The sequence below is a fragment of the Dunckerocampus dactyliophorus genome, chromosome 1, assembly GCF_027744805.1.
Source record: "Dunckerocampus dactyliophorus isolate RoL2022-P2 chromosome 1, RoL_Ddac_1.1, whole genome shotgun sequence".
Lineage (NCBI taxonomy): Eukaryota > Metazoa > Chordata > Actinopteri > Syngnathiformes > Syngnathidae > Dunckerocampus > Dunckerocampus dactyliophorus.
The window spans coordinates 9,265,454-9,284,737 of NC_072819.1; the positions used below are offsets into that span (position 1 = coordinate 9,265,454).

The 19,284-nt window shown below is 39.9% G+C and overlaps 1 protein-coding gene across 1 annotated transcript in view; it reads left to right on the top strand.

Moving 5' to 3' along the window:
• Positions 1–19,284, top strand: part of LOC129193862 (cilia and flagella-associated protein 47-like) — a 71,593-nt gene that overhangs the window by 20,333 nt on the left and 31,976 nt on the right. Inside the window, exons 21-40 of the mRNA XM_054799008.1 lie at positions 287–434; positions 514–599; positions 1,225–1,408; positions 1,485–1,570; positions 3,035–3,254; positions 3,347–3,548; positions 6,311–6,422; positions 6,517–6,617; positions 8,417–8,517; positions 8,598–8,711; positions 8,779–8,998; positions 9,074–9,145; positions 12,251–12,388; positions 12,509–12,590; positions 14,651–14,746; positions 14,842–15,028; positions 15,430–15,527; positions 16,093–16,209; positions 16,300–16,434; positions 16,549–16,661. Of these exons, the coding sequence (XP_054654983.1) occupies positions 287–434; positions 514–599; positions 1,225–1,408; positions 1,485–1,570; positions 3,035–3,254; positions 3,347–3,548; positions 6,311–6,422; positions 6,517–6,617; positions 8,417–8,517; positions 8,598–8,711; positions 8,779–8,998; positions 9,074–9,145; positions 12,251–12,388; positions 12,509–12,590; positions 14,651–14,746; positions 14,842–15,028; positions 15,430–15,527; positions 16,093–16,209; positions 16,300–16,434; positions 16,549–16,661 (2,612 nt within the window). The remainder of the gene's footprint in view (positions 1–286; positions 435–513; positions 600–1,224; positions 1,409–1,484; positions 1,571–3,034; positions 3,255–3,346; positions 3,549–6,310; positions 6,423–6,516; positions 6,618–8,416; positions 8,518–8,597; positions 8,712–8,778; positions 8,999–9,073; positions 9,146–12,250; positions 12,389–12,508; positions 12,591–14,650; positions 14,747–14,841; positions 15,029–15,429; positions 15,528–16,092; positions 16,210–16,299; positions 16,435–16,548; positions 16,662–19,284) is intronic.

The window sequence follows — 19,284 nt, forward strand, 5'->3', positions numbered from 1 at the left end:
AAAAAAAAAGAGCAAAGACCAAATTTCATACTAATAATATGCTCTTTCACCAATATTACAAAGCTCAGATGCAGTTTTTTTCTCGAAATATATGTAACTTCTTAATATTAAATATTAAAGTGGCCCTTGCATCCTTTGATTTTTCAGTATGTGGCCCTCCATGGAAAAAGTTTGGACACTCCTGAAATATGCCAAGCATTTCTGTTTAGTGTAAAATACGCGCCTTGCCTCGCTAAAGGTTGACAAACACAGCCCTCATTGACTCACTCTACCCACCTTTCCATAGTCACTGTTCCAGTTCCACGGCATCCATGTTGGCTCTCAGAGAGTGGCACCCTTTACGCTGTCCAACCGCTCATCTGCTGCTGCTCGGATCACCTTCGACCTGTCGCAATACCCAGACTTTACTCTACGGCTTCCTCGGTCCCCTGCAAGTATGCGCACCATTCCAACCTCTCATCATCACAGGCCTTTTCACATTGATCCTTTAGCGCTTGTATTTATTTTTACAAGAAAAGACGCTGACTCACGCTGTGAGTGTTCTGGAGCTTCAGGGTCACCAGACAGTCAGCTGTTCTCTTGTCATGTCCCCTACTGAGGTAAGAAGCTCGGTAAAGGCGGTCCTCGTGTTACGACACGCTCCCACGAATGACTAAAACTGCACCAAAAGAAAAAGACAACAAGTTACGTGTACTCGGTGGGAGAATACACAGGCAGAAGAATACATAGTCCCAGGCGTAGGCTAGACTCTTCTGATTGCAAAAGCAAAGTTTGAAAGTGCAAAGCCAAGTGAAATTATACATCGTAAAATGCCGACCAACATTGGCCGCATGCTTGGTCCAAGCCGTTGGAATGTTGTGACCATCATGAAGGATAAAGATGGTATCTTTTGAAAATGTGAAATGGTCTGCTCCTATGAAATGGACAGTGACGACTAAGTAGCGTAGTGGTCTCATTATTGAGACTTCCTCCTCCTGATAAGCCTTTCTCTCCCTACTTTGCAATGTCCCTTACAGTGTGCATGACAACCACAATGATAAAAGTTCTCACTTTTTAAAAAATATTGTTTTAAGGCACTGACTTAGACAAAAACTCGATATGACGTCTTAGGAATGTAACTTGTATGGAGACCTAGGACCTTCTATGTTCTGTATGCTACACTGTGAGGAAGACTTTTGATTGAAAATGTGGAAGAATCGTAAAATACATTTTTTTTCACTGCAGCCGGCCGAGTACGACTTTTACCTGCCTTTGACGGTGAGTGGAATGACGTGGCCTGTTGGTTCTCCACCGCCTTCCCCCTCGTCCGTCTCGACCTTTCTGTCATCAGGATGCAACAAAACCGTTGTGAGAGTGCTGCCTTGGTCCGTCAGCATGAAAACACAACAGCCACGGATCCAAGCCACAGGTGGGCTCCCTCATGTGATGGTAATGATTGTGCACGCTTACAATGTTGCTTAATGATGTCCCTTTTTAAAAAATAGTGCTGTGTGCACCACTGGAATTGTCCCCGTCAAGTCTACAGTTCCTGGTGGGAGCTGTTACGCAACAGTCTCACTATTACACAAAGGTACATTTCCTTACCAACTAAGTGGAACTCGTTTAAGTCCAACGCATTTATGTGGACCAACTCATCAAGTCCTGGTACACCGTGTTCTGCCCATGCATGCTCGAGCGCATTTGTCGACATAAAGGGGTAATTTCAAATTGTATAACAAAATAAGAGCAATATATTTGGTTACAGCGCTGGACTCTTTTTCATCAATGACAAAGATCAAGGAAAAAGCTCTGAATGAAAGTCTGAATAGCAGTTGTCGCCCCCCATTAGAAGGTGAAAGTTAAGTTTGTGTGAGTGACAACAATGCACCTATTGTGTGTCTCCCAGTATTTTTCCATGAGTCATATCTAAGTGTTGTGCAACTCTTATTGTGCTATGTGAGTTGTGTTAGTCAAGTAGGCCTTCTATAAGAAGCTATTGGACTGAAACTCTAAAGGTGTAATAATAATAACTAACGTTACCAAGTAGGTCACATTTTGGGTACCAAAAATAAGATTTTAAGATTTAACACATTTTTTTGTTATTTTCTTATTGAAGAAATCATGACTCTCAATGCAAAAAAAATTAAGGTCATCAACAATCGACACAGCACAGCAGTAATAATACAAATTATGACAACTGCTTTACTACACGCAATAACAGCACAACATCAGCATCAAATGTGACAGCATTATTAATTATTCACCTTAACAATAGAAGCATGTATGCCAATAAAAAAAAAAAATCAAGCAATTTTTTTCTTCATTGATCATTATTAATAATGATTTATTTCTGCATTCTGTCTGATTTTATTTTATTTTGTATTTATTATTAATTGTATTTATTCTTATATACTTTTATTCAAATAACCATTTTTAATTCTGATTGTAATAATTTTATTAGAATTTAAAATACTTACAGTATATATGATAATAATTGTCTTTCCTAATTAAAATTTTGCTTTTTTAGTGTAGTGTATGTGCGTCTGTGTAGGCTCTCAGTCGTACAAGAGTTGTCCATCGAGGGAAAGGCTTCTTGAGACGTCATCTGTACTTCTGTGAAGAAGGTGTCGGACGTTTCGCTCATCATCCGAACTCATTCTCATTCGGATGAGGAGCGAAACGTCCGACACCTTCTTCACAGAAGTACAGATGACGTCTCAAGAAGCCTTTCCCTCGATGTAGTGTATGTGGTTGTGGTAGTGAATCTGCTGGCCCAAAAGAAGATTCTTGGCCCTGGTGGAGGTCTGAGTTCTTGAGTGCACATGTGAAGGTGGAAGCTAATTTCCAAAAGCTTATTTTTTGCCATTAAAAGTTATTTTAACACCATTTAACAATTGTAATGCTTAAATAGGATGTCAGATATCACCATTCAACTGTATTCAATGGATTAATAGAAAACAAGATCGGAAAATCTGGCTTCCAGCCTTAAAATGATTATGGAATGCCTGACGTGATGTATTTGTCAGCCACTCAGTAAATGTCCTCTCTTCCTCAGACATTGAAGCTGCAAGCGGCGTGCGAAGAGAGCATCTCTTGGATCAACATCCATGGGAAGAGCTTGCGCTGGCGGTTGGAGTGCAATGAGATGACGTCACCAAAGGACGCAGGAGAGGAGGGTCAGACTCGTCTGTTTGTGTTTCCTTCATCGGGTTGCCTTGCACCCGGCCAGGACATCTGCTTGGCAGTCAGCGTCATGCCCGAGGTCACCACAACATGTGAGAAATGATCGGAAAACACACATTCATCACCAACTGGCATTCTGTTGTCATTATTATTATTATTATTTTACATTTGTCTGTCCTGGTAGGCGCAGTGAAGAGACTTTCCCTCAGTTTCTACCTGGGAGACACCGAAAGCGAGATGCGCGAGCCGTACAAAGAGCTGCCAATCACAATTGTCCGCCAGCTGCCCAATGTCACCATCACGCCCTCACAACTGCTCCTGACCCCAGTCCCCCTGGAAAGCAGCATCACGGCCAGACTCAACCTACTGCTCTCAGGATATACCAGGTGGCTTCACAAGCATATGTTCGCACTGCAACCCACTAAGTTTGCATATTTCATTATGTTGACGACTCAGCATGGTACAATCATCATTTGTTGTCACCTGCTTTTTAGGATGCGATGCTGCTATCGCCATTACGTGTTTTTATTGGTTGTCGTGACGTTTATAGGATTGTGGTCATTTGCCAGCTGTGTGCAACAATATGACAAGCACACACACACACACACACACACATTAATCTCTGCAAAAATCTTTGGCGACCGTTCCATGAAGTAGGATTGCTGATTTATAAATCAAATATTTTTGTATTTAGAGCATTAAAAAACTAATTACGACCTTCTAATTACGTTTTTTATTATTATTAGAGCCCCTAGACATGAACTAACACCCCTATAGTCTTTACACTCAGTTACCCAATACAGGAGACACTGCTGAGGATGTGCTCTAATGAGGACAAACTGGTGTCTCCGCCTTCCCCCAGGTGAAGAGGTTAGATAGGCTCGGCAGCACATCATAGACCACCTGGATCAAGAATTTTATTCTGTGGGGTTCCGGCTTCCACAGCTCGGTCCATTTGACCTTGCGGTTCACAGCTTGCTCCCATCTCGTCCAGGCTCCCAGCTGCCGCATGCCCACCATCTGGCTAGCCCGCTTCTCCTCTACTCCTGCTCGCACTTCATCGAGGATCAGCGCCCTCCTCTCTTTCCCCTGTGCTTGGGCACAGTGAGATATACCTATATTTATACTGAAAAAAATATTCACACATTTTTTCTTCTGGAATGCAAAATGCCTTTGATCTAAGGAATTTTAGCTGCTGCAAAATTTCTCGACTGATTGAAACCGTTTCAACATCAAAGCATTCAATTAATTAAGGACATTCATGCCATTTTCCACATACCAACTCCCATTTCTCAACTGTTAGCATGTTAATATTACTAGCATGTTAGTGTTAGCATACTAGCATTTTTAGCTATTTTCATGGGTAGACACACGTAGGACTGTCATGGTAGGTGTTAGCATGCTAACATTAGCATGTTTGCATTGCTATCATGTTAACATTAACATAGTAGCATTTTTAGCCATTTTCAAAGGTAGACACTTATATAAAGACTTAGCACTATCATGCTAGATGTTAGCATGCTAACATTGACACGTTAGCATTGCTGGCATGCTAACATTAGCATAGTTGCATTTTTAGCCATTTTCATAGCTTGACACACATATAAACACTTATCACTATTATGCTGTGTTAGCATGCGAACATTATCATAGTATCATTTTTAGCCATTTTCATAGGTAGACACTTATATAAAGACTTAGCATTAACATGCTAGACGTTAGCATGCTAACATTAGCACATTAGCATTGCTGGCATGCTAACATTAGCATAGTAGCATTTTTATCCATTTTCAAAGCTTGACACATATATAAATACTTACCACTATTTTGCTAGGTGTTAGCATTCTAACTATCTAAATATGTAGGACAAATATTTATGGTGTAATTATGTAAATACATGTAGGACTAATATCTATGGTGTAAATCACATTATGGGGGAAACTATGGCGCTTGGCGGAGGTCTGCGCTCTCCGAGTGCGTTTCTAGTTAGATGTGAAATTGCTTAATTTAGGCAAAAATACATAACATTTACTTAAATATGCATATTTCTTTTTGCAGATTATAGGCTGTATTCAACCACTAAACAGCACAATTTATTAATTAATATATATTTTAAAAACAGTGAAGCTGCAAAAAATTGAAGCGCAAAATGGCGAGGGATTACAATATAGTGTGGCTTTCCTCCAGAGGAGACCCCCGCCCATAAAATATCTATTTTGACTAACAGAGGTGTCCAAACTTTTTTCATAACGGGCCACATTCTGAGAAATGAAAGGATGCATCTCAGCTTTGTGATACACAGTAGGTGAAAAAGGCAAAGTATCAACTTTGGTTTTGCTCGTTTTTCCCATTTTTGCTGTTTTAGGAAAATTACTAAATATTTCAACTTTCTTTTTAAGTTATCTTTGTAAATTTTCTTTTCATAACATTATGACTTTATACCTATGACATGTTGACTTTATTCCCAGTTGGGAAATTACAACTTAGTTTTATTTTTGTTTGTTTCTCATAATATTACAACTTTTCAAAAATAACAAATATTTTGATTTTATTCTTGTAAAATGACAGCTGTTTTTTCTATTTCTGCTCTGTTTTTTTTAACTAATTCAATTTCTTCTTGTAAATATTCTTCTCGTAATTATGACTTTATCTTCGTAACATTATAACGTTTTTTTGCAACCCAATTTTGCAAAAATTCCAACTTTATTCATTGTTTTGTTTCTTTCTCATAATATTACGACTGTAACAAAATAATGTGTTATTTCTTTAATATTTCAACTTTATGTTCCTTAACACCTTGACATGATTCTTCTTCATATTATGTTATTCTCATCAAGGTTTACTTTTTCTTCTTAGATTACAACTTTTTCCTGATAATATTTTGATACACACTAATATACATGCAAAACAATACTATTTTATACTAATGTATAACCCGCAAGGCATGCTGGGTAACGTCCTTGTTTGTACAGTACACAAACAAGCTACATATGCTGTATGCTTGGAGAATGAAGCCAAAGTTCATTGTTCAATGTTGGATTGGACTGCAAAGGTGGCTTAAAAGTCTAATGGCACGTTCCCATTCTCCTTTGTTTAAAAAAAAACAAAGGCATCTTAAAGCCGAATCGTTTTGTTATGTTTTCTGCAGTGGAACCAGTTTATCAGCTGAGGTGGATGAGGTGGAACTCGTGGATGGAACCAAAGTGCAGCCAATCTGTGTCACCTTCCCAGAGGGTAACACCATCCCCGCCCAGGACAAGGTCACGCTTGACTCACTTTGACCATGATGTTGATTGACATGTCACCCTTCTGACTGATGTATTGAAATAATCAATTTGTCACCTGTGAAAGCAGACAGCCAGTGTGACTCCGATGATCTGCAGAGTGTCTTTCTTTTCTACGGTTTCTCTTTCCATGTGCACAAGCATCACCTTCACTGATCACCTAAACAACAGGTAACCCTTGTTAAATAATGTACTGTGACAACGTCCTCCTCTAGAACCATTGCTCACTCCCTCCCCAAACCCTCCTGCTAGCATGAATGTTGGCGTTGTTGTCCAGATTCACATCAACATTTGCTACAAAAGTGACTGTTGGAATTATTAGATTGGATTCAGCCCCAGAACCCCCCCCTTCTCTCTTCAATATGCCTCACACACTTATTAAGTACATTTTCGATATAAAATGTATAGCTACTTCACCACGAATGAATAATACTATAAGATGATGGAATAGAAGTTATTAATAATAAGCTTCACTTTTGCATCTTGCAACTATGGTGTGTTCAAGGACCCGCAAACAAAGTGCAAAATCTCAGCGCTTGATGGAAAACATGCAAAAACTGTGGGCTTTCTAGCAGTGGTTCATGTACGTTGTACTTTTTCCCTGTTTTAGCACATTAAAAAAAAAAAATTGTATTTAATTATTTAAATAGATTAGGGTGAATGAGATGTGTTTTCTGCAGAAAAAAATGCCTATTTTCGGGGAACAAAATATATATAATGTAATATTATATATGCGATTGACTGGCCACCAGTCCAGGGTGTACCCCGCTTCCCGCCCAAAGTCAGCTGGGATAGGCTCCAGCATGCCCATGACCCACAGAAGATGAATGGGTATAATATATAAAAAAAACATTTTTACCAAATATTTGAAAAAAAAAACAAAAACTTTCTTGCTTTGGTTGGTTGAATTTATTTCAGTACAGCCTCACAGTATTGTTTTCTGTTTTGACATACGGTAATCCCTCGTTTATCACGGTTAAATGGTTTCAGACCCAACGTAACTTTGATATTTTTGTAGTTAAAGCGTAAAAAAACCTTTTTACATCCTTCTAAATATATTTTTTAACATTATTAGAGCCCCCTAGACAGGTAATAACACCCTATAGTCACCTTTACACTCCTATCATCCAATATAGTAGACATAATAATACAAAATAAGACATAATACAGACTCACACAAGTTAGCATTGGAAAAGTTCCTTGTCGTTCCTTTTTTACTTGGCTATAGTCTCATCAATGTAACGTTGCTGACACCTAGTGACCGGTGTAGAATACTACATATCATCACCACATCTTTAAATGTGTTTTATGAATGTCTGTATTGTATTCATTTAGCCATTTTTATGCTTAAAAATGCTTAATTTAGGCAAAAAGTATGTAAAAAAAAAAAGTACTTAAAATTCATATATGTTTGAAAAACTGTGATACAGTGAAGCCGCGAAGTTCGAAGCGCAAAGTGGTAAGAGATTACTGTATTGTACAACACATCCCTGAAAAAAAAAATGATGAAAATTTTTGTGTGTCTAAATTAACTTTTCTTTTTTGACCAAATATTTTTTAAAAACTAAAAAAAAAACTATTGCTTTTAATTTTAAAATTTACATTAAAGAAAACTAATAACTTTATCTCGAGTGAAACTGCGAAATTTGGTGAGGGATTACTGTATCGTATTAACACATTGGGCCTAAAATCACTGGAAAAAATGTATGGAATTTTTTTTTTTATATATATTTTTTTCACTGTAAAAATGTTCATCAATTATTGATCTTTTAAATAAATAATATACAAATAAAAAATGTTTACAGCACTTCATAAACATATGTACAAATTTTAGTTAAATGTAGTGAAATATAATTAATTAAATATTATTATAACATCAAGGGCAGCCAAGGGGAAGAGTCGGGCCTTTCAAAGTTGTTATTTTTAAGTATTTAGAGCTGTTATTTCATAACCAATTTTATTTCAATCAGGTTTAAGATGAAGCTGTGTGCTACAAGTGACAACAGCCTGTTGACTGTGTGGCCCCAAATGGCTCTTCAGCGCTCCATGCAACAGATAGTTCTTCGGGCCGGTACTGTATTATTACCATATTTAGTATCGTGCAGTATTTCTTGGGGTGTAATCACATGTTTTTTCATGTTTGACATTCAGGGGCCACAATTATTGAACCCATCTCACATCACACGCCGAGTCTCACATCTGGCCCGACGTCATCCTCCTCAATGTTTGAACCCAGTGGCTCAACACTTAAGGACTCATCATCAGGTCAGAAAATGTCCCGGCTTGCCACAAATGTAATGATTGTTTTGCTGCAAGAAATGTTTTTGTTTAGACTCCTTTCCACAAAGTGACAGCGGGAGTCAGGTCAGCATCCAAAGTTGTCTGAACACAGACACCCCACGGACTGACATTGGGCTCCCACAGTTCCCTCCATCAACTTCAGCAGAGGGCCAATATTACCAGGACGTCTTATTAGCACTGGAGAGGTGGTTCAGCCTCTTTGGCTGGCCGAGTGGGACACATCCCATCTCCATACCGCATACGCTCAGAAGGTATATGCTGTTCTTCAGGGTCACGTTGGATGTGGTTGTCCCACCAGTTTGTCAGTTTGATATTTTCTTCTTCAGAACGGTGTCCAAAGTTGAGCTGAGTGACACCGTCGGACTGACTAAACGTGTCAACATAAGTAAAGACACCAGGTACGAACATCGTGGTCATAGTTTGGTTGTTTCAAACATGCTAAATAGAGTTACATTCAGAAACACCACGCTAATTTACACTTACACAATTCAACATGTCTGAAAACAAGTAGGAAGAGTTAGCGATTATACAGTAATAGGTACTAGGTAATAGGTAGGAAGTACTAATGAAAGGTACATCAGGAGATGACACTTGTAAAATGTCGCATCAAGCTATGTGTATAGTTATTTTTACACTGTACACTTCAGCAGTGTTGTGTCATGAAAAGATATAAAATATTTGCAGAAATGTGAGGGGTGCGCTCACTTTTGTGATGTACTGTATATAGCTTAAATGGCGAGTGAAAAAGTGTTTGCCCTCTTCTTGATTTGTTATTTTTTTGCATGTTTGTCACACTTAAATGTTTCAGATGATCAAACAAGTTTAAATATTAGTCCGTGACAACACAACTGAACACAAAATGCAGTCAATAAAGTTCAAATAAACAAAGATAACAAAGATTAAACAAAAATAACAAACATAAGGAAAAATATGATTGAGTGACTGATAAAAGTAAAGAAAATGAGAATAAATTATAATAAATAGAAAATACAAGAAGTTCAAATAAAGATCTTAAAGATAAAAAAAAAAGCAGAAAAAATGATGGAATAATAGGAGTAAATAAAATGAGAATAAATAAGATTACAGAGAAAATGCAATAAGTTCAAATAAATTAAGATGCTAAAGACAAGACAAAAAGAAAAAGCGTAAGAAAAAAGATGAATGAGTGAAAAATGGAGTGAATAAAATTAAAATAAACAAACTAAAATTCAAGTTCAAATAAATAAAGATATTAAACATACAGGAAAAATAAAAAGACATAAGATGAATGAGTGAGTAATTGAGTGAATAAAATAAAAATAAACAATAAATAGAAACTAAAATAAGTTAAAATAAATAAAGATATTAAAGATAAAACAAAAATATAAAGCGTAAGAAATAAGATGAATGTGTGAATAATAAGAGTGAATAAAATGTGAATAAATAATAATTTCTCAAGGTTCTGGATGTGGAGGGACTGTCTTGGCTAACACGTCTCTTCAACATTACGTGGAAGTCGGGACTGGCAGACCGGGGTGGTGGTTCCCCTTTTCAAGAAGGGTGACTGGAGGGTGTGTTCCAGCTATAGGGGGGTCACACTCCTCAGCCTCCCTGGGAAAGTCTATTGCAAGGTGCTGGAGAGAAGGGTACGACCATTAGTCGAACCTCGACTACGGAACACTGGACCAGCTCTACAACCTTGCGAGAATACTGGAGGGTACATGGGAGTTTGCCCAACCGGTCTACATGTGCTTTGTGGACTTGGAAAAGGCATTCGGCGGTGTCCTGTGGGGGGTGCTCCGGGAGTATGGGATTGGTGGCGCGCTACTACGTGCCATTCGGTCCTTGTACAACCGGAGCAGGAGCCTGGTTCGCATTGCCAGCAGTAAGTCAAGCCTGTTTCCGGTGAACGCTGGCCTCCGCCAAGGCTGCCCTTTGTCACCGATTCTGTTCTTAATTTTCATGGACAGAATTTCCAGGCACAGCCAAGCCATCAAGGGAGTCCAGTTCAGGGGCCTTGGGATCTCATCTCTGCTATTTGCAGACGATGTAGTCCTGATGTCCTCATTGGGCTGTGACCTTCCGCGTTTACTGGGGGAGGTTTGCATCTGAGTGTGAAGCTTCTGGGATGAGACTCAGCATCTCCAAATCTGAGGCCATGGTTCTCAGTTGGAAAAGGGCGGATTGCTCCCTCCGGGTTTGGGCAGGTTGGGTCAGGTTGAGTCCTGCCCCAGGTGGAGGAGTTTCAAGTATTTCAGGGTCTTGTTCACGAGTGAGGGAAGGTTGGAGCGTGAGGTCGATAGGCGGATCGGCACAGCGTCTGCAGTGATGCGGTCGCTGTACCGGACCATCGTGGTAAAGAGAGAGTTGAGCCGTAAGGCAAAGCTCTCAATTTACCGGTCGACCTACAGTATGTTCCCTCCCTCACCTATGGTCATGAGCTTTGGGTCGTGACCGAAAGAACGAGATTGCGGATACAAGCGGCTGAAATTAGTTTCCTCCGTAGGGTGCCTGGACTCACCCTAAGAGATGGGATGAGCAGCTCAGGCATCTGGGAGGGGCTCAGAGTAGAGCTGCTGCTCCTTCACATTGAGAGGAGCCAGTTGAGGTGGCTCTGGCATCTAGTCCGGATGCCTCCCGGACGCCTCCCTGGTGAGGTGTTCCGGGCATGCCAAGCCGGGAGAAGGCCCCGGGGCAGACCTGCCGGGATTATGTTTCACAGCTGGGAACACCTTGGTGTCCTCCCAGAGGAGCTGGAGGAGTGGCCGAGTACCGGGAATTCTGGGCGGACCCGGATAAGCGGAGGAAAATGGATGGATGGATGGATAAATAATAAAACTAAAATAAGTTAAAATGAAGATATTGAAGATAACAAAAATAAAAAATTGTTAGAAAAAAGATGAACGAGTGAGCAATTGGAGTAAATAAAATTAGAATAAAAATAAAATAAAATAAGTTCAAATACGTAAATATATTAAAGATAAAAGTAGAAAGCTCAGGAAAAAGATAAAACTGAATGATATTAGAAGTGAATAAAATGAGAATAAATAATAATAAATAGAAATTATAATAAGTTCAAATAAATAAAGATTTTAAAGACAAGACAAAAAGAAAAGGCGTAAGAAAAAAGATGAATTGAGTGAATAATAGTAAATAAAGTGAGAATAAATGACCACAACTCTTATTGTCTAGCTATTTAGTTTCCTGTGTAATAGTAGTGAACGACGGCACAGATATCAGTGCATTATAAACAGCCACATTTCACTGTTAGCGGTAACGGCATTGTCACACTTGAAACAGAAATTGAGTCAATGACTCACTTGTTAATGGAAAACAATAAAGGCCTTAGTAGTGCTGTTATTTTTAACACCGTTGCTCCCAACATTGTGAATAAATACTGAAGTAAAAGCGTGACAGAAACATTGTATAATGCACACATATACTGTAAACTAAGCTTTAATTGTACACCAAAGATGTGAATTAATGTCATAAAAAGCTGCTTTGTTGTTTGACTCTTTTCCTAGGTCCACAGTGGAGATGATTCATTATCTGGCCGGAAGACGGATCCCCGATGTTCCTCATTGTCAGACCTTTTCCACAGATATAAACCGGCGTACTCAGCAGCTGCTTCACCAACATGAGGTCATACTCGCTTTTCTCAGGTAGACTTCAGCTGAAACACTTACGTTAAGTCACCCTTGAAGGCGGCAGCAACAAAGCAAGTCCACATAATGACAAAAACAGAAAAAGAAAGAAGTCTTGATTTGTACGTCTGTGTTCAGAGTCGAGGGAGCGTGTTTAGGTCACATCCGAGCTGAGTACCTACTTGATGTACCTGAGTTCAACTACTGGTGCTCCTTGCAGGTATACACACTGACTCATGTTACATGTGAGCTGGAGCCTATCCCAGTCATCTTTAACTCTTAGCAGGCTTTGACCTCATGGACGCAGAAAATGTGCTCCCTTTCAACTTTCACGCCGAAAGTGCAGACTTCAAACTCGTTAATGGTGAAAACTGGTACACCGTAATAATGTTCACCATGCATTTGTCATTGTGTTGTCTGCTATTAGTCATTTGTAAGTGGTTTTGGTGCAAGAAGGCAGCTGCTTTCAAAGCAAAAGTAAACAAGCAATGAACATGACACCACATCCTTTTTCACAAGAGTAAAAATAGTTAGTTTTAAAAAATACAGTGGTGTGAAAAAGTGTTTGCTCCCTTCCTGATTTCTTATTTTTTTGCATGGTTGTCACACTTAAGTGTTTCAGATCGTCAAACAAATTTAAATATTTGTCAATGACAACACAACTGAACACAAAAATCATTTTCTAAATGAAACTTTTTATTATTAAGGGAGAAAAAAAATCCAAACCTACATGTCCCTGTGAGAAAAAGTGATTGCCCCCTAAACCTAATAACTGGTCGGGCCACCCTAAGCAGCAACAACTGCAATCAAGCATTTGTGATAACTTGCAATGAGTCTCTGCCAGCGCTGTTGAGGAATTTTGGCCCACTCATCTTTGCAGAATTGTTGTAATTCAGCCACATTGCAGGGTTTTCCAGCCCGGATTCAGGTCAGGACTTTGACTAGGCCACTCCAAAGTCTTCATTTTGTTTTTCTTAAGCCCTTCAGAGGTGGACTTGCTGGTGTGTTTTGAATCATTGTCCTGCAGAAGAACCCAAGTTGGTTTCAGCTTGAGGTCACAAACAGATGGCTGGACATTCTCCTTCAGGATTTTGTGGTAGACAGCAGAATTCATGGTTCCATTTATCACAGCAAGTTCTCCAGGCCCTGAAGCAGCAAAACAGCCCCAGACCATCACACTACCACCACCAACGTGATGTTCTTTTTCTGAAATGTGACGTTACTTTTATGCCAGATGTAATGGGACACACACCTTCCAAAAAGCTGAACTTTTTCCTCATCAGACCACAGAGTATTTTCCCAAAGGTCTCGGGGATCATCAAGATGTTTTCTGTCAAAATTAAGATGAGCCTTAATGTTTTTTGTTCAGTAGTGGTTTTCGTCTTGGAACTCTGCCATGCAGGCCATTTTTGCCCAGTGTCTTGTTGTGGTGGAGTCATGAACACTGACCTTAACTGAGGCAAGTGAGGCCTGCAGTTATTTGTTATATTGTTGGGGGTCTTTTGTGACCACCTTTGGAGCAACGGGTGTGTGTGTGTGTGTGTGTGTGTGTGGGTGGGTGGGGGGGGCGGGGGGGGGGCATGGAGGTTTGGATTTTTTTCTCCCGTCATAATAAAAAGTTTCATTTAAAAACTGCATTTTGTGTTCAGCTGTGTTGTCATTGACTTAAATTTGTTTGATGATCGCAAACATTTAAGTGTGACAAACATGCAAAAAAAATAAGAAATCAAGAAGGGGGCAAACACACCACTGTATATAGAGACATTGTGTTTCTTTTTTAAAGTTATGTCAAATTAACATTAATTAAAATATACCTGAAAATCCAAATACAGATTTTTTTTTCCTGTGATATATTTGTTTTTTGGACCGTTACGTCATAGACGATGGATTAATTTTACCTACGTTTTTTAATCTACAGTTTTATTGAATTAACATGTAACCGTTTTTTTTTTTTGCTAGTCAAATGAAGGCAATTATAATTGTAGAAGATGGACTATTTATTTTGCAATTTTATTTCAATTATTTCTGAATATCCTTTTTTTTAACCTAACCAACAACTTTTTTTGTTTCAATGGGGCCCTAATCATTCTTCATAATGTATCTGATACAAACAGCGTTTAATGTTATTTTTTTTGGTTGTTATTTTTTGTATCATTTGCCCTGGTAAGATTAAAATGAAAATCAATAGAACCACGGCCCACAAATGTCCTCCGGGCCGGCCTGTGAATGTCGATGTAAAGAGTAATATAATTTGTAGCCTATACCATGCTTGTCTTTCAGGCTAATGTGGAAGAACCTGGGGTGGACTACCGCAGTGTTAACTATGAGTCTCTGAGCAAACGATGCTGGACTGAAATGCTGCTGCAGATATACAAGGTCAAAAATATTTCATTTGGTGCTGGATTGTGCAGTATATAGTTTAATAGTAACCTTTTTATGGGAATACGAGCATTGACTATTCCTCCACCCAGGTTTTGGTGTTGGCTCGTGTGTCGGAGAGCAGTCCAAACATACATCGGCAGAGATGTTGTGCAGATGACGACAGTATCCTCAACATTCACTCACTCCCCAGTAACCTCTACTCTCGCCATGAGCTCCAGCTGCTCTCGTGGCTCAACCTGCACTATCGGTGCATGAGGGATACAGTGTGGGCTTCAGGTATCGGCATTGATAATCTTGCTTTATACTGGTGCTTTTCAAATAGTGGGGCGGGTCCCCATGTGGAGAGGCGTGGTGAACTGTCCGGGGGGCCTGAGAGGCAGGGTCAACTTTCAATATTAGTGCGGAACCTGCCAACATGTATGAATTTGATGTACTTAGTATGCAATTTGACTATTGAATACGTTTGTATGCTTCACTGCTTGCATTTCTGTACAGTACAGATAAATAAATAGATATCATCAGTTTCTCAATAGTATTTCAAAATCAGGGGGGGAGGGTGTGAAAACATTTGTCCCCCAGGGGGGTCATGACAGAAAATAATCGAGAAGCACTGCTTTATTCAATGACCTCATCATGTCGACTCTTTGGCAAAGTTCTCTTGCTCCTTCTGCTTGCAGGCTCTGTCCCACCAGTGCGCTGGATTGTCAATTTTGACTTGGACTTGACGGATGGACTGGTGTTAGCCACTGCGCTCGCTGCCTACTGCCCATACCTGGTGAGTGTGTGTGTACTTATCTCTGAATTTGGCAGAAAAATCAATTTGGGATTGACTTAATGCATTGTTAAATCTCTGAGCTGCTTTGACTGAGGTGAAAATAAATTCCTCTCTCTGCACCATTGTCCCGATCTGAACTAATATTTCTCACGACATGCTTTTTTCTTTTTTTTTTCTCAATGCTGTGATGCCGCACATTGCAGTTCTACACTAATAATAAACCTATTCTACAACAACAGAGCGCCATATCTGTAGAAAATACTGACGAGCTGAAGCTGAACCGAAACGCTGTCTGAAAATGTGGAATTACGGGAAAAGCAAGAATTTTTGGGACACGGAAAATTGTTAACATGAATGTTTTGATGGTGGAATGGTTTGCAAAATGTGGGAAAAAAAGTTAAAAGTTAACCCATTCGTGCGAATTAGACAAGCTTTACAAAATGCATGCAAGTGTAAACATGGCTTATGTACCAATCCTGAATATTGGATTGGACCAGGAAAGTAAAATCCCCCTGAGTAAAATTTGTGTTTTATCAGTCTCTGACATAAGGTATGCTGCTTTTAGATTTTGAGCCACTTTCAGAGGATGTACACGACAACTTCCACCCTGGAGCAGATTCTGCACAACAACATAATTGTGATCCAGGCCTTAACCACACTTTCTCTCAACATGGATCTGCAGGTAGAATTACTGTAGAATTACTGTATTTAAAGTATACAACTTTATTGCGATGAGACATTCTTATAATAAATTATGAGTGTGTGCGTGCAGCCCACAGATTTGGCAGATCCCAACCCTGTGCAAATGTTGATGCTGTGTGTGCATTTATATGAGAGGCTACCACAGTACCGGCCTGTAAACACCATCACTCTCTCTGGAAGCCTGCACAGCACTCTGAGCAAGCAGGTAAAACGCAGAAAAATAAATTCTATTGTCTTTCTTTATGATCATTTCATTCTATTGCTGTGTACTTGCAGTAACCCACTGTGTGTGTGTTTGTGTGTTGTTTGTGTGTTTCAGGTGCAGTTGAAAAACTCGTCTACTTGCGTTGTCAAATACCGGGCATTATTTCTAGGAGGGGATGCATGTCTGTTTTCCCTGCCTGATGGTTCTGCAGTCACCATTCCTTCAGAGTAAGCAAGAATGGTGCAACGGTACATGTATTCAGCACACATGAAAAGTGACGAACAAGAAGTATGCCTCGTCGTCTTGCGTCTACTCACTAGCGCGAGTCATGGCTAGCGATAGTGCCAGGATAATATCAAATACAGTCAAACCTGTCGATAGCGGCCACTGAAGGGAAACGGCAAAAGTGGCCGCTATGGACAGGTTGGCGGCCATTTTGAATTTGTGCGCACACATATTAACATGTATTCACAAAAAGACTGGAGCAAAACCAGGAGACATAGGGGAAAACGCTCTGACACATAAACAGGTAGGTAAATCTAGGTAACAGCTCCGGTGAAGACACTCACATGCCGCACATTCGACGGCGCTGGCCTTTTATCCGCCACAAATGTTAATTGACCGCAGCTGCGCGGCCACCAGGCATGGAGCGGCTGCCTCTTCCTCCCCGGAGAAGGCACAGCCCGCCAAATAAGAGCGCAGGACAGGGGACGCTCGCTCCTGTCCTGCAGAATGTCACAAATTTCCGTCTTTGATTTTTTTAAAAACACGATTTTAAAAGAAGAAATACAAATTTTAGTGAACGAGCCCGAGGATATATGTACAGGATACGCGTGAAGCAGTCATGAATGGGTGTGTGCGTGAACAATTGAGTGCGGAGGAGGTGCGAAGATCGTCGTAAACTAACAATACCATCGCTCCTTTCTTATTGAACGGGCTTCTAATCTCTAACTAGTCGGCAATTAAGTGATATTTTAGATGTTTTATTCAGGTGTTTTGGCTATTTTAGAATCTATTCACGGCATTGCAAAGTGGGAAGATTACTGTTTTGGCCGTCATTGAATCTTTTCAGGGCGGCATTTCAAAGTAAGAAGACGAACAAGGACTCGGTAATTAAAGTCTACACATTCATTGCTTAAAAAATGAAACTTTTTTGTGCATGAAGCTTCTGCTTGAGTCGGCATTTTGGCCGCTATATGCGGTCAGATATTGACCAAGGGATACAAAATGGGTGGCCGCTGGCCGCGTTGGACAGGCGACCGCTATACACAGGGTCTATAACACGTCAGTTTTCTGCGGGGGATTTTTCATTGGCCGCTATAGGCAGGTGGCCGTTCTATACAGGTGGCCGCTAAGACAGGTTTGACTGTACAGTGGTGCCTTTGTTAACGTCATTAATCCAGAAGGTCTGACTCAAACCAAAACGTACTCTAACCAAAGCAAATTTTCCCATAGAAAATAATGTTAATCCAATTAATCCATTCCAGACACCCAAAAATGTTAACACAAAACACATTTTATAGACAATGATTAGTTTTACATGCACAAAATGATGCAAAAATAATTACCATTGACGAATGAATAAACGGAACATTTCACTCACTTTTGCCTACTTTTGTTGAACACCCCCCCTCACCAAAATAACACTAATACATTATTCTGCTCCAAAAAAAAAAAAAAAAATCAAACATATAGACATGGAAAATGGAAAAAATTTAAATCACAACCGCTGGTTGGTGTCTGGTGTCTGGTGACGTGTGATATGTTTGACTGCCGCGAAGACTCTAGTTTGAATGCTTATGTTTTGTTATTGTTGTTGGAACCAGAAATGAGTGTTATGGATGTAACATGAGACTGGCGTCCTTGATGCGCCGCCGGGTTGATAGACTGTTATGCGGGAACCAGAGAAGATGTGTACACTAGGTCCCCAACTTACCAACACCTGACTAGCGAACACTCGCGGATACGAACACAAGCCGACTGGTCTATATTTGATTTTATTTTGCCTTGTAGTCAGTCGCTCAATCAGTATTTATACTGCTACTGTACATGCTTGACCAGTAGAGGGCGCTGTGACACTGCTAATGCAGCCTTAGAGCTAATGAGACCAACACAGGAAGAGTTAGACGCTGGGGAGATACAGTGTAAAGCTAAATGGAAAGCTAAATTGTACAACCCGGACAGAGCGTGTGATTAAAGTTTATGAAGAGTTAATAGGCCTGCTTAATTCTACACCACCCACAGAACACTACCTCTTTTAGGAGAGTCTAACGATGACGACGACTTGCCCTTTTTTTCAATATCTCCTCCTCTAACTCCTCCACAATGACGTATGCTCGACCACTCCTCTTCAAAGGTAAATAACATTTATCATTACGTATTATTATATCACTTTTATTACTGTTTTTTCATTAATTATCCTCGTTTAATATTACTACTGTATTCAAACTCATATTTACATACATACGCATATACTGTATATGTATACACGTACATGTAGTACCTATATCATTGGTAATATTACCGTTTCCCCTACTTAAGAACGATTCGACATAAGAACGGTCGTCTGGAACCTATTGTGTTCGTTAGTTGGGGACTTAGTGTATGCATGTATGTGTGTGCACCGCAGCTGATGACGGAGCCACTCGGTCACATCTACATACCTTTTAAATGACGATGGTCTTCTCTTTAAGCCGTAAAATTCAGAGGTCTTGCACCTTTGTCTCGTTGAGGTCCATGTGTTTTGTTACTTTGTGTATCTACCTCTAGCTCAGCAGCTCTGTTATACTTGTAAACAAACACTGTTGTCCTAAAATGACGCCCGCGACCCACAAAATGCGCGATCACAAG